At 38.1% G+C, this 24379-nt stretch overlaps 1 protein-coding gene across 1 annotated transcript in view; it reads left to right on the top strand.

Moving 5' to 3' along the window:
• Positions 1-24133, top strand: part of LOC150080607 (uncharacterized) — an 84630-nt gene extending 60497 nt beyond the window's left edge. The window contains exons 4-5 of the mRNA XM_090381626.1: positions 9625-9850; positions 23438-24133. Coding sequence (XP_090237752.1) covers positions 9625-9850; positions 23438-24121 — 910 coding nt within the window. The 3' untranslated portion in view covers positions 24122-24133. The remainder of the gene's footprint in view (positions 1-9624; positions 9851-23437) is intronic.
• The last annotated feature ends 246 nt before the right edge of the window (positions 24134-24379 follow it).

Here is a 24379-nt window from a genome sequence, read left to right as displayed (position 1 = left end):
TTTCTTTTCAAAATTTTTAGTTTTTTTTTTTTTTTTTTTAGATGAGGGAATAAAGAGTGTATGGTGTTGAAATTTTTAGATAATATAAGAGTTAGAAGGGTAGTTAACAGCACAGATCAGACTGACCTTCAGATTGATTTAGGTAGGCTTCGTAGATAATCAGAGAAATGGCAGTTATGTTTTAATGCTGGCAAGTGTAATGCTCAGCATTTGGGAAATGGTAACTTGAGACTAATTTATACCTAGGTGGAGGTAGCACTGAAGAGCATAAATGAGAAAAGTGATCTGGTTGTTTTGCTTCATTCAAACATGAAGGTCAGTGTAAGCAGGCAGGCAAGGAGGTAGTGTTTTATCAATCATTTACAGTACTTTTGCATCTAGGGAAAAGGAAGTTATTCTGTTATACAAGTCATTGTTGAGACTACATTTGGAATACTGTGTTCAGGTTTGCAGGCCACATTTGAGAAAAGACATTGAACTTCTTTAAAAAGGCAAAAAATTAGCAACTTGTCTAGTTCAAATAACAAAGGGATATCTGTACAAGGAGAGATTACAAAGGTGTGGGTTATAGATCTTGGAAACAAGGCATCAGGGGTTTCTGATTGAAGTGTATAAGCCACTGAAAGGAAGAAGCAAATTGAATGATGCAGAATTTTAAAATTGAAATGGAACACAAAAACCAAGTGGTATAAATATGAACTACTGGAGAAGAGTGATATAATCCCTGCCTGGATGTTAGGAATGTTACATTTGGTCAACATATTGTTAGCCACTAGAACAAACTGCATTCTTCAGTGGATAAGGTTGAGAATCTGTTAACATTTAAGGGGCAGCTGAATAAGTACTATCTGGTAGTTGAAAGAGTATGATCAATAAAATTTACACTAAGGCGCATTTAGGGCTAGAGCCTCAAGCTGCGAACAAATTTAGACTATGTATATAAAGTGCTTAGCATTAATTAATAACAAAAAATGTTGCTATTGTACTGTCTGACATTCTTTTGCCTAATAGTGAAGCTCTCCTATGGCTGGTAATTTTCCTGATATATAATTTGTGGTAGTGGTCAGATAGTGCAAGTTGATAGCATGATGGACCTAGAAGAGGTACTATGATCTATTACAATAAAAATTAGTAAATTATATTTATTTCTGGGGAGGTCTGCATAATAGAGGTCAACCATCACAAAAGTCAAAAAGTAACTTTCAACAAGAAAACAACTAGGTGAGATTGCACTTAGCCTACTGTGTTATCTATATTTACACTACTATATTTACACTACTGTGTAAATATAGAGAACACCTAAAAAAAACAACACACCTAAAACAAAAAGGTCTAAAGAAGGGCAATACACTTGATTAAATCAGCAAAACGGTGCCCTATAAGAAAATACTTTGAATTATATTGACTCTTGATCATATTGTCAAGTTCTCAATCCATACATATAATGGTAGACTTCCAGATAACTCTCTTTCTCTCTCTCTCTCTCTCTCTCTCTCTCTCTCTCTCATCTCACTTCAATCCATTGATACGCTTTACAGTGAAGTGAAGTCTCACTTCACATTTTTAAATGACCTATAGAGATGGTGGACTTCCTCAAATCAACCTTAAAAACTGAAGTGCATTTATCCTTGAACCTCTCCTCAGCATCTATAACTGTATTCTAGAGCAGCATTACTTCCCTTCTAGCTGGAACTGCTACACTATCAGACCTCATCCAAAAAACCATTCTCTTCCCAAGTTTATAACTCTGAGAAAGCCATTCTGCCTTTGATGGCTACTCAAATCCTCCATAATCAGCAACCACATGTCTATTATGTGATACCAATGCTACAAGTATAGTAAATAAATTTGATGTGTTGGTCAAGGCATCAAAGGCGGATATTGTTGGGATATCAGAGATGTGGTGTCACACAGATATTAGGAATGCAGAATTGGAATTTGGTGAGTACAATGTGTACAGAAAGGATAGGAAGGGAGGAGGAGGTGTTATGCTATTAATTAAGAAAAACATAAAATCAAAAGAAGTGCATCCAGTTGATATAGATGAACAGTGCACTGTTGAGTCAGTTTGGTGTGACATAAGCACTGCGAAAGCAAAACTAAGAATGGGAGTATGTTATAGGCCTAATGACTTGAATGAGTACAATGAACGATTGTACAGAGAAATAGAGTGGGCTAATAAATCAGAATGTCTTATAATGGGGATTTTAACTTCCCAGATATTGGGAGTCATAGTGAAACAAGTAAATACATGGTCTGTGTTAGGGTAACTAAGAGTAGAAGCAGGTGCATGTATACTTGCACATACACCAATGCTAGGAGTATACTGTAGTTAATAAATTCAATGAGCTTGAAGTGCTAGTCAAGACATCAAAGGCAGATATTGTTGGGATATCAGAGACATGGTGTCACACAGACATAAGCAGTGCAGAACTGGAATTTGGGGAGTAGAATGTGAACAGAAAGGATAGACAGGTCAGGAAGGGAGGAGGGGTTATGCTGTTAGTTAAGAAACACATAAAATCTAAGGAAATGCATCCAATTGATGTGGGCGGACAATGCAATGTTGAGTCTGTTTGGTGTGACATAAGCAATGGGAAAGGAAAAATGAGAGTAGGTGTGTGTGTTATAGGCCTAATGACTTGAATGAGTACAATGAACAATTGTACAAAGAAATAGAGTGGGCTAGTAAATCAGAATGTCTTATAATGGGGATTTTAACTTCCCAGATATTGACTATAACTTGTGGGTTAGTCACTCGCACACTAGTAAGACTTTTGTGGGTTTATTGGATGATTGTTTTCTGCAGCAACACGTTTGAAAGGTAACCAGAGAGGATAATACTCTTGATCTGGTTATCAGCAGTGATCATTCATGTATTAAGAATTTGCAGATAAAGGAACCACTAGGTGACAGTGATCACAGTGTACTGATGTGGGATTTACTTTTTGGTCTTTGGTTTTTCAGTAATTTTGACACTTCCAATGAATTTTTGTTTAATTTTGCCTGTCTTTATAAAACACATGTCCACTAAAGCACAATTTCGATTTTCCTTTTTCTAATTTCAAAAATTCCACAGACATGATGCGTTCACAAACTCAAAAGGATGAAAAATACACTCAAAATAAGAAAATGTTGTGATTGTAAGAGATTATAAACATATAAGTACCTCACTAATTGGCACGCCCTACCCCCACTCCTCTAAAACATGCTACTTAAGTTAAAGGGATTAAGTAGGTAAAGTAAAGTGCAACCATTATCAACCCACTGCAGGGTGGAAGCCTCCTCAACAATTCATGCTGAGGGAAATGGACCATAATCTGCCACGCTGGTCCAGTGCGGGTTGGCAGATCGACCGTATTCAGCAGTCAGGGGCTTGAACCCCGGTCTACTCAAAGAGCGTGTGCTACTGCACTCCCGCTCCTGCCCACTCGGCTACGGAATACGTAATTCCAATTTTGGAAAATAACAGGCAATTAAATTAAAGCACCTGCAATGGTATATATTTCTAGGAAATGTATACCTAGCATATAACTTCCATTTTTAACTGCACTTAATTCTTAAATAACACCTATAGAAACCTATACCTTATTTTCAATTTAAAATTACCACTAAATTTATATAAATTATATGTATTGCCTGGTGATAAAATATGCAAGCCATCATTTGTAGGCTATAAATTGTTTATGCGATAAACTGACGCAGCGGTAAACTGCTAGCGATTAATTGCTGGCAGTGAATTGCGGGTGATAAACTTTCCTAGACTTAGTCTAGGAAACCGAAAAACCAAATGTGCCGCTCGAGTTACTATGGTAGATAACACCATCGTTAAAACATGGAAGGAGCACAATCACTGTGGAGACGCAGCAGGAGTTGAGGCAGCACAACTTCTTGATAACCATTCGAACTTATGCAGAAACAACAAATAATATGCCTCATAGTATTATTTCAAATGTTTCGAGAATCTGTAGTCAAGCAGCAGTCCCTAAGCTTCCAAGTGTAGATACAATGAAACGAATGATCCGAAATATAAGAAATCAAAATTTTGATGGCCCAGTTCTTCCAACGCATCGTAGAGACATAGTTTTTACAGAAGAATATAAAACATCATGCAATGGAGAATTGTTTCTACAATTTGATTCTGGACCCAAGGACAATCGTATGTTAATTTTCAGTACGAAAAGAAATTTGTAGTTGTTAGTGCGAAGTGAACACTGGTATGCCGATGGGACTTTCAAAACTGTTCCCTTACTTTTTTATCAGCTGTATACGATACATGGATTCAAGGACAAAATATCGCTTCCATTAGTTTATGCATTATTGCCTAGCAAGTCTGAGGAAACATATGTATTTCTACTACAGCAGCTGAAAGTATTGGAACCGGCTATGTCCCCGCAATCAATAACTATAGATTTTGAGACGGCGATGATGAATGCTTGCAGAAGAGTTTTTCCTGACGCTTCGCAACGGGGTTGTTTTTTCCACTTTCCACAATGTATTTTTTGTTCCATTCAGAATAATGGATTGAAACATTATGAAACTGATGCTAATTTTGTTTTAAATATGCGAATTTTGGCAGCAATTGCATTTGTGCCCACTCCAATTGTGACGGTCGGTGTTCAACAATTGTGTGAAAATGGTGTTTTTCCTCCAGAATCGCAAGAAGTTGTTGATTATTTTGAGGATACATGGATTGGATGCCCAACCAGACGACATCTTCATCGACCAACAAAGTATTCCCATGAAATGTGGAACGTATGCCAGCTTGTTCTAGAAGGATTACCAAGAACGAATAATTCTGTTGAAGGGTGGCATAGAGGATTTGAGGAACAAGTTGATGCTTATCATCCCAACATTTGGAAATTTACTGATTGCATTAAAAAAGAACAAAGTATTAACGAAATGCGCATTGAACAATATTGAAATTAAAGTGATACGGGCAAAAAAAAAAAAAAGAAGTATCACAATTGTGATGAACGAATTAAAAGGCTTGTTAGTGCGTATGATGAACGGGGTGATATTGTTGATTATCTAAGAGGTATAGCGCATAATATTTCTTATTAATAATTTACATACTGTGTTGTAAATATTACAGTTTCTTAGTAATAAATTATCCCAATGTGACTGATTCTGAAGATTGCATAAACATTCATTTTGAATTTTTGCAGCATACTATGACATACCTAATGTTATAATTAGTTTAGTTTAAAATTAACCAATTGTTATATTGTTCAAATAATGGATTTTTTGACTATTTTTGTGATACATGTAACTATTAAAATACATAATCTACCTATTAAATTACATATTTCCATACAAGTGTTTTTTTATTTCCGTACTATTCCCTCACAGTTCATAGAATTCCAAAAATATGCTAATCATAGATTAAGGCAGAAACTTAAATAAAAAATAACTTTTTATGATTTGACCAAACACATCTCATTGCTTCTAGACGGTAAAATGCGATAAACTGACGCGGCATTAAATTGCTGGCGGTAAATTATTTATGCGATAAACTGATGCGGCGGTAAACTGCTGGCAGTCAATTTTCTTAGACTCATCCTGACTACCTGGTCGTGTCTATAAGTGTACTCAGTCTGGGTGATCACCTTGCGCCCCACTGCAATGTGTTGGATCATTTCTGAGGCCAGGTGGCATCTCCATGGCAGACACTACAATGACCTCCTTTGCGATGCATTTTCTATAGTTTCTGGTGTTGATTACCTGGTCTTGGATGGCCAGCATTGAATCCTTCAGTTTCGGGGAAGAGCGTCCCACTTGTGAGCCATGCATTGGAAGCAGTGTTATCGATGTGATCTTGATGGAGGTCATTGTAGTGTCTGCCATGGAGTGTCTTCTTTGCCCATCTTTCAAACTTCGTTTCTTGTACCATCTGGGCGGGAAGGGTTTCCTCACTTAGGTTCAGTGGGGTATACCACTTATCTATCTTCCTTATTGCCTGGTGGAGTGGTGCTATGGTGTTCTTGAAGTAATCCTTCATTATTATTATTATGATTATTAGACATATGGTGCAAGGAAGCTTGAGGCTTATGCTGCACCTGCCAAAAAAAATTTCCCTATTACCCTGAGAGAGAGAGAGAGAGAGAGAGAGAGAGAGAGAGAGAGAGAGAGAGAGAGAGAGAGAGAGAAAGTAGAAAGGAATCACCAAGAAAGAAAAGAATGGTGATATCCAGCTCAGTACCCTGGGTGTGCCAAGCCCATAATCACAAGATGTGAGCCCCGGGGGGGGTTTTTATCAATATGCTGAACTCCAAGCTCCTATCAATATGCCGAACTCCAAGCTCTTATTTCATCAGCATGCTGAATAACTACTCACAAGATCTTCTCCATGTCAAATGCTCTGTGGCCTGGCGCCTCCGTAGCCAGGTGGACAGGAGCAGCAATGCGTAGCACACGTTTCTTCATTAGACCGGAGTTCGAGCCTGTGACCAACAAATACGGAGGATGCAAAAAGGTCAGGGAATGACCACCGCATATTCTCGGAGCAATATGGCCTTAGTTTCTAATGCTCCTAAAAACCAAACAACAATGACAATAGCTCTGTGGCCTGCAAATACTTTCTCACCAATATCTTCTCATGGATCAAAATTTTTGTAGTCCACTGCACCCAACCCAATAAAGAGAGTTTTCAGAAACAAATTGAGAGGAAAGTGGAGGAGAAATTGTCGAAGATAAACATAAAAAAGGCACCAGAGGTGGACGGGATCTATCCAGTTATATTAAAGGAGGCAGCAAAGGAAGTAAGCAAACCCCTAGCCATAATTATGAGAGCTTCTTTGGACTCAGGGGAGGTACCCATGGATTGGAGATGAGCGAATGTGACCCCAATTCACAAAGGAAGATCAAAGAGCAACACAAGTAATTCTAGACCTGTTAGTTTAACTTCTGTTCCAGGAAAATTAATGGAGGCACTGGTTAAAGAAACACTGCAGGATCATCTAGACAAGACTTCAGTTATAGCTCGGACACAGCATGGTTTTGTTAGAGGAAAGTCTTGCCCGACCAATTTGATTTTATACTATGATGTGGTCACAAAGGAACTGGATGCAGGGAATAACGTTGATATCATATATTTGGATCTTAGAAAGGCTTTTGATACTGTTGCACATGGAAGATTGCTGCACAAATTGGAGCAGTGTGGCATTGGAGGCAAATTGCTGCTATGGATAAAGGGATGGTTGAGTGGGAGAAGACAGAGAGTGGTAATCAATGGACACTGCTCATCGTGGACTAATGTTATTAGTGGAGTGCCTCAGGGTTCAGTGTTGGATCCATTGTTGTTTTCTGTATTTATAAATGATATTGATGATGGTATATCAAGCTTAATGTCCAAGTTTGCAGACGATATGAAGGTTGGCAGGGTTATTAAGGACACTAATGACAGTACGCTCCTACAACAGGATCTAGAAAAGTTGAGCAGATGGGCTGAGAGGTGGCAAATGAAATTTAACATTGAAAAATGTAAAGTACTACATATGGGAAGCAGCAACCCCAGAGTGACATATCAACTCTGTGGTACTACACTGACAGTGGCAGAGAACGAAAAGGACCTGGGGGTAATTGTGCAGGCAAATATGAAGTTTTCTGAGCAGTGCAGATGGTCTGCAAGAGTAGCTCATAGTGTCTTGTCAATGATATAGAGGAATTTTTATAGCAGGGATAAGGAGGTGATTATCCTCTTATATAAGGCAATGGTCAGGCCACACCTTGAGTACTGTATACAGGTCTGGAGGCCTCATTTTAAGAAGGATGTAGAGCTGTTGGAACGAGCAGAGAAGGGTAACAAGATTAGGAAATGGAACAAAGGGTTGCTCTTACGAAGAAAGGCTTAAATTTTGCAAATTACAGTATCTGGAGACTAGGCACCTGCGAGGTGATCTGATTGAGGTTTATAAAGCCTTGAATGGTTTGAGCATGCTCAATGCTGATGGAATTCTTTCTCTTGCTCAGAATAATCATTTGAGAGGGCATAAATTGAAATTGATGAAAGACAGATATAGGATAGATGTGCGGAAGTTTGCCTTTAGCCAGTGGGTGGTTGGTTGGTGGAACAGACTTCCATCCTTTGTTGTGGAAGTTGATAGCCTAAATAAATTTAAGGCTGAGCTGGACAGGTACTTGGAACGAACAGAGGGGTGAAATGGGAGCGTGTTTTTTTTTTTTGGCTGATGCTGCATTAGCTTGCTTTCTTGCATCATATGCCTAATGCTAAAATACTAGCTTCTGAAATGGGTATGAAAATTTTGCCTTCCCCAGCAAGTGACCACCAATATGGCCCAACCTCTGGATGTTCCTTGACTTCCTAATCTCATTAGGAAGAAAGGATTAGATAATGACCGGCTTAATCTCTGAATTCCTAGTGACTGAAATGTTGCCCACCATACATACCAAACCTAGACTGTGACTTCTGTAAATTTGCCATTAAGGTAAATTGCTGTTTGTTGCACACTGTTACCTGTAAGCACGCAACTACATTTCTCATTTTCATAAAATGTGCTATGTCCTGTGATTTATATTCAGTAACTAACTGAAGTTTCCTAACTTTTAGAATTACCTCATAATTTGCAACACCATAACCCTCTGGAAATTTGCCTTAATGGCAAATTTCCAGAGGGTCTTAGTGTTACCTCTGACCTGCGTGATGAGGAAGAAGTTGGTCCAATCATTGCTGTGATCTAACAGTGGAATACAGTTCTATTCCTGTGGGTTGGTCCTTATATTTGCCTGCCCTCCCTGACTCTACCTTTGGTCTTGACTTTGGGGTACCCTGTTTATGGGGGCTTAGTCAGGCACATTTCCGTGTATGTATGTATTTCTATAAAATGTTACAGAAATATATACATGGAACATTAAATTAAATAGAGATAGTTTATTTATTTAATATGTTGGCTACAAAGCTTGGTAACTGGGCACCTTTGAGGAGACCTGATTGAGACTCTGAGAGGGGATAGTTGAATGAATGAAGGTGAAACGTTGACAGCTGCAAATGATACTAGAACTAGGAGACAAATTCAAATTATGAGTGAAGAGATATAGCCTGGATTGTAGGAAGTTTTCCTTTAGCCAGTGAGTTGTATATCACTGGATTAAGTTACCTCCATGGGTAGTTGAGGCTGGCAGCTTGGGAAAATTCAAAACAACTAATCAGCCCTTATGTAAGGAGTAGAACACATAATATGGATTTTTTTTGCTGGTGCAGCAAAAGCCTAGAGGCTTCCTTGCACAACATGGCTAATACTAATAAAACAGGTGCCTCCGTAGCCAGGTGGGCAGGAGTGGCAGTGCGTAGCACACGCTTCTTGATTAGACCGGGGTTCAAGCCAGTGACCAAATACGGAGGATGCGGAAAGGTCAGGGAATGATCACCGCATATCCCTGGAGCAATATGGCCTTAGTTGCTAATGCTCCTAAAAACCAAATAACTAATACAACAGTGTTGCTAGATAATCACAATCATAGATTGTTGTTTGTTGCACACTGTCACCTGTAAGGTGCAACTACATTTCTCATTTTCATAAAATGTGCTATGTCCTGTGAGTTATATGCAGTAACTGCATTTTTATATCTGTTATATATATATTTTTTTTACTATCTGAACTTTAGTTTACAGATTCAAGTAGCAGAAATGAAAGAAAAACGTAAACTTTCTAAAGATCTTATATCAAATGAAAAAAAAGAACGTCGCTCTTTCTACAGACCACAACATCAACTTGATGAGCTTCGTAACTTGCAAGAGCAGTTAAACCATGAAAAATTGCAGTGGCGACAGCAAAAGTCAGAACTTGAAATTCAAATGAATAAACAAAGGAAAGATCTTCAGCAATTACAGGTGAGATAGAAAACAGTATTAAAATAATAACAAATAATAAAATAATTTGTGTTTTAATTTTTCTTTTGACTGATTCATCAAAAGCCTTGAGCTTCCTTGCACCATATGGCTAATACTACTAATAATAATAATATTAGTGCAACCTTATAGCAGTTTTGGATATAATGTGGATGTGGTCATGTCTTCCAGGTTGAAATATTAAAAAAAAAACTAATTTTATACTCTAAACCAGCAAAAGTAAATGTCTGTATTTCCCAGAAGGTAACCAGCTATTATAATTATTTCCAGTGGGGAGGCACACACCCAGGAAAGGAATGGAATCAATGTTTCTGTTAACAAGTTCAACTCTTCAAAGAAAAGATGGGAAATCCAATGAAAATGTTAAGCTGAGAAAGTTACTACATGAAGTTTAGAAACTAATGAGTAACTGTATTCTCTTCCACAGTATATTTATTTATAGTAAGGTGCACAAACTCTTTAAACAGTTTTTATCAGATCTGCATGATAATTTTTAAAAAATGACAAAAATTTATTTTTAACAGAAAACTTTCATTCTTATGCTGCAATTGGTTTAAATTTCTTTCTCATTATTAATATTATTTTTTTTAATCATAAAGCAAATGGTGTTTTAATGAGCCAGGAAATGTTATGGTTCCATGCAAAAAAGATTTTTTGTTTTGACCACATAATGAAAGTAGTAATAACAGAAAAAATATCCTCCATGTAACTTAGCTCCAATAATATTTAATGATTACTTCTGCCAGTGGAGAACAGACTCCATACTGAATATTAATATTAGGAAACTTCATGAAGCAAATTCATATTTATATACATTTTTCTCAGATCTATTTAGATGGCTTGAATGGTGGCTGTTATGCTTTCCAACTTCACAATTTTGATCTCGACAAGCCATTGAATTCAAAGAGCATAATGAAGAGATATGGCAAAACATGTCATATATGCAGTATATGAAGAGCATTTGGAAAGGTCTTGGCCTGAATATGAAGAGTTTATATGAGGAGTCTGATAGCATGTTACTTTTCAACATAGTCCCCTTTGGAGTAAATACACTTTTGCCAATGATGCTGCAATGCATTGATCCCAGCTGCTAAGAAATATTTCTCTTGGGCTTCCAGGAATGTGTCCACTGCAGCAGTAATATCACTGTTGGTGGGAAAATGGATGCCAGCCAGGTATTTTTTCAAATTACGAAATAGGTGAAAGTCTGATAGTGCTAGATGTGGTGGATGTGGGGGACAGTCCAAGATTTCAAAGTTGCACTCATGCAGTGCAGCCACAGCAGTGACAGAATTCTGAGAAAACATGTTGTCCTGATGGAACAAGATTCCTTTGCTGACAGCATTTGTCTTTGGTGTTTTCATACAAACACCTCACAAGGTCTGTGTAATTAACACCTTTCTAACACACATCATGCTGACACCGTTTTCATTGCAGTTCTTCCACAGCATGGGTCATCTTCCAGGCTTTCCCTCCATCATTTAAATTTTGCTGCTCACTTCTTACCCATGTAATATGCTTATGTGGCTGTCTGGCCTTTTTGAAGGTAATCCACTAGCAATGCTAGACCAGCATCCCAAAAAACCCAAAAAAGGATAGGTGGAACAGGACCAGGGTATGTCTGCCAGGGGCAAAGGTTGATGACGTTGTAGAGCGAATATCATCTTTTAAGGGCACAAAAGGTGATATAGTTGTACACGTTGGCACTAATAATATTAAGAGTAGGAGACCGGCAGAATTACTTAACAAGTACAGGTCACTGTTGAACAAAAGCCGAGAATTAGGGTTGAATTTGAAAGTGTCTGCAATTCTGCCCAGACACGATAGGAGGGAGTATATGATGAGAGCCTTGTCGATCAATTCGGCCCTGGAAAGATTGTGCAAGGCTCAAGGGGTAGAATTTTTTTCAGCCTGGACTGTACTTGTTAACAGGAGAGATTGCTTCTACAGGGATGGGATACACTTAAATAGAAAGGGTGCAAGAATATTTGCTGATGCTATCGAGGCAGTGTTAGGTGGGTTGGAAAACTGCTAGCTTGGGGGGGAGACAAAGACCAGTAGATTGACAGTAGCCACTGGCAGAGGTGAAAGAGATTCTTGCACTGCTTCTATTCGAATGAGCAGAAGCCTGAAAAACAAGATGCATGATATTTCAGAGACTGCTGGGAGCCATTGCGGTACAAGTAAACACATGGGTTGTGTTAGGGTAGCTAAGAATAAAAACAGGTGCAGGTATACTTGCGTATACACCAATGCTAGGAGTTTAGTAAATAAATTTGATGAATTTGAGGTATTGCTCAAAACATCAAAGGCAGATATTGTTGGGATATCAGAGATGTGGTGTCACACAGATATAAGGGATGCAGAACTGGAACTGGATGCAGGGGTTATGCTATTAGTTAAGAAACACATAAAAACCAAGGAAGTGAAGCCAGTCGACATCGCTGGACAGTGCAGTGTTGAGGCAGTTTGGTGTGACATAAGCATTGGGAGATCAAAATTGAGAGTAGGAGTGTGCTATAGGCCTAATGATTCTGATGAGTATAATAAGAAACTGTACAGGGAAATAGAGTGGGCCAGTAAATCAGAGAGTCTTATAATGGGAGATTTTAATTTCCCAGATATTGACTGGAATTTGGGGGCTGGTCACTCACACACTAGCAGGGCTTTTGTGGATTTATTGGATGATTGTTTTCTACATCAGCATGTTCGGGAGGCAACTAGAGGGAGTAATACTCTTGATTTGATTATCAGCAGTGATTCATCATGCATTAAGAATCTGCAGATAAATGAACCACTAGGTGGCAGTGATCACAGTGTGCTGAAGTGGGATTTACTCAAAGAGGTAACTACCATTAGGGGTAAAAGGAAGGGTTATTGCTTCCGTAAAGGCAACTATGATGGACTGAGACAGTATTTAAATTCTATACAGTGGGACCAACTGATGATGTTACCAACAGCAAATTCAAAATGGGAAGCATTCAAAGAACTTATCTTGGAAGCTACTAGGCTTTACATACCAACTAAGAAATATTGTTCAAGGTTTAGGCCAAAATGGATATCAGATGAACTAATGAGGCATATGGCAGAGAAGAAAAATGCATGGGATACTTACAAATTAACACATGACACAGAAGCCTATGATAGATACAAGTTGATATGCAACCAAGTTACAAAGGAGGTTAGGCAGGCGAAGGCACATTACGAGAAATCCTTGGCAAGGGATGCAAAGAAAAACAGCAAAGAGTTCTTTACTTATGTAAACTCTGGAAGGAAGGGGATGAATCAGATTGGTCCACTTGATATTGATGGGTCAACTTTTGATGATCCTGCTCAGGTAGCTAACAAACTAAATGAATATTTTGCATCGACATTCACACATGAGGAGTTATTCAGCGAGGGGAATGCCAGAGGTGTATTCAACTCTAGCAGTAAGCTACAGAATCTTGAAATAACTGGGAGTAAAGTGGAGGAGAAATTGTTGAAGACAAAGACAAGAAAGACACCTGGGGTGGATGGGATCTATCCAGTTATATTAAAGGAGGCAGCAAAGAAAGTAAGCAAACCCTTAGCCATAATTATGAGAGCTTCCTTGGACTCAGGGGAGGTACCCATAGACTAGAAATGTGCAAATGTGACCCCAATTCACAAAGGAGGATCAAAGGCTGACACAAATAATTATAGACCTGTGAGCTTAACTTCTGTTCCAGGAAAATTAATGGAGGCACTGGTTAAAGAAGCACTGCAGGATCATTTAGACAAGACTTCAGTTATAGCTCGGACACAGCATGGTTCTGTTAAGGGGAAGTCTTGCCTGACCAATTTGATTGGATACTATGATGCAGTCACAAAAGAACTGGATGCAGGGAATAGCTTTGATATTATATACTTGGATCTTAGAAAGGCTTTTGATACTGTTGCACATGGAAGACTGCTACACAAATTGCAGCAGTGTGACATTGATGGCAAATTGCTGCAATGGATAAAGGGGTGGTTGAGGGGGAGAAGACAGAGAGTGGTAATCAATGGACACTGCTCATCGTGGACTAATGTTATTAGTGGAGTGCCTCAGGGCTCAGTGTTGGGTCCATTATTGTTTTCTGTATTTATAAATGATATTGATGATGGTATATCAAGCTTAATGTCCAAGTTTGCAGACGATACAAAGGTTGGCAGGGTTGTCAAGGACACTACTGACACTATGCTGCTGCAACAGGATCTGGAAAGGTTGAGCAGATGGGCTGAGAGGTGGCAAATGAAGTTTAACATTGACAAATGTAAAGTACTACACATGGGAAACAGCAACCCCAGAGCAACGTATCAACTCTGTGGTACTACACTGACAGTGGTAGAGAATGAAAGGGACTTGGGGGTGGTTGTGCAGGCAGATATGAAGTTCTCTGAGCAGTGCAGACGGGCTGCAAGAGTAGCTCATGGAGTATTGTCAATGATATTCAGGAATTTTTCCAGCAGGGATAAGGAGGTGATTATTCCCTTGTATAAGGCAATGGTCAGGCCACACCTAGAGTACTGTATACAGGTCTGGAGGCCTCATTTCAAGAAGGATGTAGAGCTGCTGGAAAGAGTACAGAGAAGGGCAACAAGATTAGTGAATGGAACAAAGGGGTGCTCTTACGAAGAAAGGCTTAAGTTTTGCAAATTACAGTGTCTGGAGACTAGGCACTAGCGAGGTGATCTGATAGAGGTGTATAAAGCCTTGAATGGTTTGAGCATGCTCAATGCTGATGGGATTCTTCCTCTAGATCAGAATAATCACCTGAGAGGGCATAAATTCAAATTGAGGAAAGACAGATGTAGGATAGACGTGCGGAAATTTGCCTTTAGCCAGCGGGTGGTTGGTTGGTGGAACAGACTTCCATCCCTTGTCGTGGAGGTTGATAGCCTAAATAAGTTTAAGGCTCAGCTGGACAGGTATTTTGAACGAACAGAGGGGTGAAGTGGAAGTGAGTTTTTGTTTTTTTTTTTTTTTTTTTTGGCTGTGCTGCATAAGCTTGCTTTCTTGCATCAAATGCCTCTACTAATGCTAATGCCAACCGATTGCCTTGCCAGCAGGAATTGACTTGGCTTTCTTTGGAGGGAGAGAAGAGCTGTTTTTCCACTGTTTGGACTGCTCCTTTGTCTCCGGCTGAAAGTATTGGACCCATGTCTCATCCATGGTCACAACCGTCAAAACCTTACAAGGAAATTTGCTGATTCTGCTTGAAAATAATGCAGATGTTCACTTGCCCTGACAACTCTTGTGCATTTTTGATTTGCTGTTAACAACTTTGAGACCCATCGTACTGACACCTTTTTCATAGTGAGAACTGGTTAGTTTGTGGTACATACATTCAGATGAGATGCCGAAGACAGTGGCAATATACTGAGCTCTCATTCGTCGATCACTGATCACCAGCTCATACACATTGTCAACAACGTCTGGAGTGGTGGATATTGCAGGCCTTGAACACTGTGGATCATCTTCCAAGCTCTCCCTCCCTCATTTAAATTCTGCTGCCCACTTCTTAACCATGGAATAGGAAGGTGCATACTCCCGCAATTTAACCATATTCTGATGAATTACCTTTGGCATTAGTCCCTTTTTCCCAAATATTGGATGACTGCGATGACTGATTTTGTCCATCTTTCCTCATTCACATAAATTTGTTCCCTTCAGGACCTGTAATTAAAAAAAGACATTATTGAAACTGCATGAAACATTGGTGGGTTACTATTCAAAGTATTACACATTACATACAGAAATTTTTAACTCTACCACTACCATTGTTGTACCACTACCCTTTCATACTCAGGCCACGAATTTTCAACCCCCTCGTATATTACAAATAAATGTAAAGTAAAAAAATGTTAGTGGTCAAGTTGCAAGAAACACACTATAGAAAAACTATAGTGTGTTTCTTGCAACTAAACTATAAAATCATAATTTTTTTTTTTTTTTCAGTGAAGAATTACTTTTCCATAGAGATTATGCCCACAGTAAAATGATACTTGTCTTTCTTTATATTTTCACTAACGGAAGTATTATATGAAGTATATCAAAGGTTTCCTTAAATCTTTTCCACATTCCATTAATTACTGCATTAAATATGCAGTTAAAAAAAAAAAATTTTGTTGTAGATTTTATTCCAGATCTTTCAAGAGTTCATCTGCAGATTCTTATTCATATACTTCTTACTGTTGGTGTCACTTATCCATTTTGAAGCTGAGCAAATTATTTTGAAAAAATTCCCATAATTTCTGCCAATAAACAGATTTGACATAAAATTTAGCTATGAATATGCATACTTTTATAAATTAATATATGCTTCAATATATTTAATCTCAAAGAAATAAAGTAATAAAAAACACTTTGTACCTGGATTAATGGGATGGTTTGTCCATATTTTGTTAAAAAAGTGCTTTGTGAAAAAGTGCCCAAAAACAACCAAGTGTACCTTCCAAGGTACACCCCACACTCTGAGAATCTCTGGTCTAGAGTATCTGCCACAGCTGAGAAATCAGTCTGTGGTCTCTGAAACATTTCACTGACAACATCAATGTTTTGAAGTACATTAAAGAAAACAACAAGACAATATAAATTTAATTCACAAAGTTGCCATATAACCATATCAGTCTTATTCCTTGTCCAAAGAGTGTGTTCCTTTTATTTGCCCTTTCTGCTACTTCTTGGAGAAGTAGCAGAAAGGGCAAATAAAAGTAGTTTTCTTCCTCTTATTTTTTCTTGAAGAATAAAAGAATTTAATGGAATGACTGCCATTTCATAGCAGTCATTCCATTAAATTCTATTTCTTTTTTTAAAAAAGAATCTTACAGGAGTAAATATGTTAATTTCCATTTATTCCCTGATAGCTAGGAAGCACCCTATCATATATAGGTGGTTAAAAATGCCTGATTTTCCTCATATTTTTTTTTTAACTCTTTCTCCAAAAATAACCTAAAAAAATGCACAATTTGCAGACATAAAATAATAAAAACAATCTCATAGATCTAATTTCTTTTGCATTAATTCTATATAACCTAATGGAATAGAGTGGAGGAACTTTCTAAAAGATGAGTCATTAATTAACCAGACTCCCTCTTTTTGAATAGGTATCTAGAAGCTTGACAGAGGTTTTGGGAGCACCACCCTAAATGTGGGAACAGTGTTCCTTGGGGGTGCCTCTGTAGCCAGGTGGGCAGGAGCAGCAGTGCATAGCACACACGTCTTGATTAGACCGAGGTTCGAGCGCATGCCCACCAAATACGGAGGATCCGGAAAGGTCAGGGAATGACCACCGCATATCCCCGGAGAAATATGGCCTTGTTGCTAATGCTCCTAAAAAAAAAAAAAAAAAAAAAAAACCAAACCAAACCAAGTGTTCCTTGGTAGGGTTGATCTGAGATTTGTACAAAGTGAATAATTATTTAGCAGAAACACCAGGAGAAAAGAAAACCCAGTTTTTTTGTGGGGGGGGGGGGGTTTGATGCAGAGGAAAGCAATATTTGTGATGTGATCTTGTGTAGAAATCTAGGGTAAATCTAGTGGTAGATATTCTAGGGTAAATATTCAAGGATCAAAAATGCACAAGAAGGAACACTCTTGTGCATTTTCAATCTACTATCAACAACTTTGGGATCTATCTTGCTGACACCTTTTTGATAGTGAGAACCTCTGTTATTATGTGGTACATGTGTTCTGATAAGATGCCCAAGATGATGGCAGTGTACCCAACTGTCACTCATCATATCATATATCATACACACTGTCAAAAACTCCTGGAGTGGTAGGCATTGCAGGTTTTCCACAGTGTGGGTCATCTTTGAGCTCTTCTTTCTTCATTTAAATTCTGCTTAACCATGGAATAAGAAAGGGCATCCTCCCCAATGTAACCATATCCTCATGAATTAACTTTGGTATTAGTGCCTGTAATTAAAAAACAATGTTACCAAAACTGTATGACACTTGGTGGGCTGCTATTCGAGTTGTTACACATTAAGTACAGAAATTTTTAACACTCTAATGCTACCCTTTCATACTCAGGCCATGAACTTTTCATACCCTCATTGTATATTCACTAAGAACTAGTATTAGCAGAAAGAAGATTAGTAGCGAGATAATTAATAATTATTCTATTACCTATTAATTATATATTCAAACTACTTACTTCAACAACACCAGATGAGAGTTTGTTTCAACAACAGCCACCCTTTGGCATGACATTAAGTGAAATTACTTCTGTTTCAAGACTCACTATGTACACAAAGAAGAATAATTGCTTTTCTACTATGATTAGGGCTACCATCTCTCTAACCTTAAAAATTAGGACTTTGGGGAGAAAAATCTGGACTTTGAGGATGCTTTTCCCTATTGTTACAAAACACACCTTACATTTTCTTACAGTATTTTCAAAAGTGCCTATGCCTTTAATAACAGTTTATTATGATAATAGGGTAATAACACAGTCACTGGCAAAGTAATAATGTGTTAAATATTTTAATTGAATATCTTAAATCCCTTAAATTAACAGAATTCACACTTACCATTCTTATGCAGATTGCTTAACTTGTAAAAAATGATACACAAAAAATTTACTTATGGTATGAATAAAAAAAATACTTTTATTTTTCTGAGCGTAATTTATTTGCTGTCCTCTACATTTCTTTTATATTTTTCCACTGATGCAATTTTTCTCTGTAAATCTGTTCTTTTGGATAAATATCAATGGATATCTTTACGCAGCATATCACTGAAATTGAATTTTGTAAGTAAATGAGTTTCTATCCTTAGACCATTGCATCTCCATCATTGAAAACAGTCTTTCAATAAATGCATTATGTGATGGTAGGCAAAAGAAAATTTGAGAATTATTAATAGCTTTGAGAAAAACTCTTCATTCTTACAGTGGTTAAAATAATTAGTCCATCTTACTTTTAAAAGGAACAGAAACATTAGTATCCTTATTTTTCCGCTACAATTTTTTTTAAATTATAAAAATGATCAAAGCACTTCACATCATTCACACACACACACACACACTCCTTTTGTACAAAGGTACCTAATTGTTGAAACCATGCTATTCCATTCAAGTTTATTCATTCTCTTAAAGACATTACATTAGCATTAGCAAAGACACATGATGCAAGCTTATATAGCATCAGCCTAAAAAAACCAAAAAAAAAACCCTTATTTCACCCATCCACTCTCTCCAAATGGTTGTCAAGCTCTGCCTTTAATCTATTTAAACTATCAACTTCTACAACGACAGATGGAAGTTTGTTCCAGCAATCAACCACCCGGTGGCTAAAGGCAAACTTCCACACATCTATCCTACAACCGTCTTTCCTCAATTTGAATTTGTGCCCTCTCAGGCGATTATTCTGAGCAAGAGGAAAAATCCCATCAGCATTGAGCATGCTCAAACCATTCAAGGCTTTATACACCTCAATCAGATCACCTCGCAGGTGCCTAGTCTCCAGATACTGTAATTTGCCAAACTTAAGCCTTCCTTCGTAAGAGCAACCCTTTGTTCCATTCACTAATCTTGTTGCCCTTCTCTGTACTCGTTCCAACAGCTCTACATTCTTCTTAAAATGAGGCCTCCAGACCAATATACAGTACTCAAGGTGTGGCCTGACCATTGCCTTATACAAGAGGATAATCACCTCCTTATCCCTGCTAGAAAAATTCCTGTATATCATTGATAACACACCATGAGCTACTCTTGCAGCCCATCTCCACTGCTCAGAGAACTTCATATCTGCCTGCCCAACCACCCCCAAGTCCCTTTCATTCTCTACCACTGTCAGTGTAGTACCACAGAGTTGATACGTTGCTCTGGGGTTGCTGTTTCCCATATGTAGTACTTTACATTTGTCAATGTTAAACTTCATTTGCCACCTCTCAGCCCATCTGCTCAACCTTTCCAGATCCTGTTGCAGCAGCATAGTGTCAGTAGTGGCCTTGACAACCATGCAAACCTTCGTATCGTCTGCAAACTTGGACATTAAGCTTGATATACCATCATCAGTATCATTTATAAATACAGAAAACAATAATGGACCCAATACTGAACCCTGAGGGACTCCACTAATAACATTAGTCCACAATGAGCAGTGTCCATTGATTACCACTCTCTGTCTTCTCCCCCTCAACCACCCCTTTATCCATAGCAGCAATTTGCCTCCAATGCCACACTGCTCCAATTTGTGCAGCAGTCTTCCACGTGCAACAGTATCAAAAGCCTTTCTAAGATCCAAGTATATAATATCAAAGTTATTCCCTGCATCCAGTTCTTTTTTGACTGCATCATAGTATCCCATCAAATTGGTCAGGCAAGACTTCCCCTTAACAAAACCATGCTGTGTCCAAGCTATAACTGAAGTCTTGCCTAGATGATCCTGCAGTGCTTCTTTAACCAGTGCCTCCATTAATTTTCTGGGAACAGAAGTTAAACTCACAGGTCTATAATTACTTGTGTCAGCCTTTGATCCTCCTTTGTGAATTGGGGTCACATTTGCACATCTCCAGTCCATGGGTACCTCCCCTGAGTCCAAGGAAGCTCTCATAATTATGGCTAAGGGTTTGCTTACTTTCTTTGCTGCCTCCTTTAATATAACTGGATAGATCCCATCCACCCCGGGTGTCTTTCTTGTCTTTGTCTTCAACAATTTCTCCTCCGCTTTACTCTCAGTTATTACAAGATTCTCTAGCTTACCGCCAGAGTTGAATACACCTCTGGCATTCTCCTCGCTGAATAACTCCTCGTGTGTGAATGTAGATGCAAAATATTCATTTAGTTTGTTAGCTACCTGAACAGGATCATCAACAGTTGACCCATCGATATCAAGTGGACCAATCTGATTCATCCCCTTCCTTCTAGAGTTTTCATAAGTAAAGAACTCTTTGCTGTTTTTCTTTGCATCCCTTGCCAAAGATTTCTTGTAATCTGCCTTCGCCTGCCTAACCTCCTTTGTAACTTGGTTACAGATCAACTTGTATCTATCATAGGTTTCTATGTCACGTGTTAATTTGTATGTATCCCATGCATTTTTCTTCTCTGCCATATGTCTCATTAGTTTATCTGACATCCATTTAGGCCTAAACCTTGAACAATATTTCTTAGTAAAGCCTAGTAGCTTCCAAGATAAGTTCTTTGAATGCTTCCCATTTTGAATTTGCTGTTGGTTTACATCATCGGTTTATCCCACTTTATAGAATTTAAATACTGTCTCAGTCCATCGTAGTCGCCTTTACGAAAGCAATAACCCTTCCCTTTACCCCTAAGGGTAGTTACCTCTTTGAGTAAATCCCACTTCAGCACACTGTGATCACTGCCACCTAGTGTTTCATTTATCTGCAGATTCTTAATGCATGAAGAATCACTACTGATAATCAAATCAAGAGTATTACTCCCTCTAGTTGCCTCCTGAACATGCTGATGTAGAAAACAATCATCCAATAAATCCACAAAAGCCTTGCTAGTGTGTGAGTGACCAGCCCTCAAATTCCAGTCAATATCTGGGAAATTAAAATCCCCCATTATAAGACTCTCTGATTTACTGGCCCACTCTATTTCCCTGTACAGTTTCTTATTATACTCATCAGAGTTATTAGGCCTATAGCACACTCCTACTCTCAATTTTGATCTCCCAGTGCTTATGTCACACCAATCTGACTCGACACTGCACTGTCCAGCGATGTCAACTGGCTTCACTTCCTTGGATTTTATGTTTCTTAACTAACAGCATAACCCCTCCTCCCTTCCTATCCTGCCTATCCTTTCTGTAGACATTGTACTCCCCAAATTCCAGTTCTGCATTCCTTATATCTGTGTGACACCACATCTCTGAAATCCCAACAATATCTGCCTTTGATGTTTTAAGCAATACCTCAAATTCATCAAATTTATTTACTAAACTCCTAGCATTGGTGTACACGCAAGTATACATGCACCTGTTCTTTTTCTTAGCTATGCCTAACACAACCCATGTGTTTACTTGTACCCCAATGATTCCCAGCAGTCTCTGAAATATCCTGCATCTTATTTTGCAGGCTGCTTCTCATTCCAATAGAAGCTGTGCAAGAATCACTTTCACCTCTGCCAGTGGCTACTGTTAATCTATTAGTCCTTGTATCCCCCCAATCTAGCAGTTTTCTGACCCACCTAACACTGCCTCGATAGCATCAGCAAACATTCTTGCACCCTTTCTATTTAAGTGTATCCCATTCCTGTAGAAGCAGTCTCTCCTGTTAACAAGTACAGACCAGGCTGAAAAAAATTCTACCCCTTGAGCCTTGCACAATCTTTCCAGGGCCAAATTGATCGACAGGGCTCTCATCATATACTCTCTCCTATCATGTCTAGGCAGAATTGCAAACACTTTCAAATTCAACCCTGATTCACGGCTTTTTTCCAACAGTGACTTGTACTTGTTAAGTAATTCCGCTGGTCTCCTACTCTTTATATCTTTAGTACCAATGTGTACAACTATATCACCTTTTGTGCCCTTAAAAGATGATATTCCACTTGTTCCAACAGATCCACATCTTTTCTAAAATGTGGCATCCAGACCTGTATGCAGTACTCAAGGTACAGCCTAACCATTGCCTTAACAACAGACAAATCACCTCCTTGTCCCTGCTGGCAAAATGCCTATATATCATTGACAGAGCCCCATGAGTTGTTCCAGCAACCTGTCTACCTGCTCAGGGAACTTCACTTTGGACTGTACAATTACCCCTGGGCATAGTTTCCTCTAATTTTTTTCCCTCGGTGCACAGAATGAGTATTACTTTGTGCACTTACCTTACACTGTTGCACAGCTGGTTGCTATACAAAATTAATGAATGATTAATATTACAAGTGAATTGGAAAACAAACAGCTTAAAAACCAATAATTATAAAAGTTATATGAAATAAATCTTACAAATATAAAATTAGTTTTATGTAAACTATTCTTGAAAATTTTAACTAATTTTATAAACCACAGAGTGAACATTTGGAAAATAATCCTTATACACCTCCCTGGCTATGGAGGCGTCCCATGAAAGCAAAACCACTTCCCTTTACCCATAAATGCCATGCTTTAACCATATGTTTGCACACAGTACTGTTCTTTCATAAAATGCACTTCCATTCCACATTTAAGTAACTTGCACAGGCATCAATTATTTTGCTGGGTATTGCGCTTTTGTTCACCAATATATTTTAGTGTAATCAGAGTGCATTTCATACATATTTGCAAGTGCGTAGCACACGCTTCCTGATTAGACCGGGGTTCGAGCCCGTCACCACCAAATACGGAGGATGCGGAAAGGTCAGGCAATGACCACCGCATATCCCGGAGCAACATGGCCTTAGTTGCTAATGCTCCTAAAAACCAAATAACAAACATATTTGCAGTTTAGAACTTGGAATATTTTTTGATATGAAAATGATAGTTATGTTAAAATATATGATCAAATATCTTCTAAATATGCTATTCTCTTAATATTTAGCATATTTTTGAAAATTTTATTAATTTATTTCAAAGGAGAAACCACTCATGAACATTTCTGTAATGTTATAGGAAAAATTGAAGATAGAACAGAGAGACCTTGATTTTCAGAGAAATCTGTTACAAGACAAAATAAAATATCTCCAGAAAGAAGGTATTCTCCAAATTTCATGTTCAGTGAAAGGAGCCACTGATGAAGTTTCAGATAAACCTGAGCTGTGTCAACATCGCCGCACTGCTTCCTGTGATTTGAAACATGAACAAGAACAACCAATTGGTGTTATTTCTCGGCAGTCATGGAGTGGACCTACAACTTCTGGCTTTGTTTCATCACTTAGTGCTTCCAATCTTCCTCTAACTGTTATGCAAGATACTGTCCCTATAACTTCCCATATTATTTCTTCCACTGAACAGAATTGTACATTGTCAGAAAAGCAACAGATGACACTCAGTCTTGTAGATATCAGAAGAAATGGTTTAATTGGTTATGGAACAGCTTGTTCAGAAAAACTGTGTATGAAGTGTGTCGCAGCTGCAACATCTTCACCTCAAAGAGCATCAACAGTTTTGCATGCTGCAGACAATGATGAGAATGACGGTGGTGAAATTTGTGCTTGTTCAACAAGAGCCAAACTTAGCCCTGATCTAGAACAACAGATGTCATTACAGATCACCAGCACTGAAAATTCAAATGCAACACAATGCTCACTTACACTAGAGGATAATACCACTAATGATGAAAGAATTTGCTGCTGAGATAAATGTGTAAAAAATCTTAGTCCATCAAGGGATAGCAAAGTTCCATTTGTAATTCAGATAATCATGTAATTTTTTTGAAGTTAGAGAGATTTATGACAATCAAGGTTCTATTTGTGTATGAATATATAGCATTTTTTTAAGGTTTCTTTTCATTTATGTTCATATTTCTCTGTGATAGTATAATAACTGTTTCTATATGGGTAAAGAATTCTTTAAAGACTTTTTTCCTGTGATATTTTTAACACATGTAAATAT

This window comes from Mastigoproctus giganteus, chromosome 9 (assembly GCF_048544385.1).
Source record: "Mastigoproctus giganteus isolate SK-2022 chromosome 9, ASM4854438v1, whole genome shotgun sequence".
Lineage (NCBI taxonomy): Eukaryota > Metazoa > Arthropoda > Arachnida > Uropygi > Thelyphonidae > Mastigoproctus > Mastigoproctus giganteus.
The sequence above is the reverse complement of the archived record's forward strand: the minus strand, read 5'-3'. Positions and strand labels throughout refer to the sequence as shown.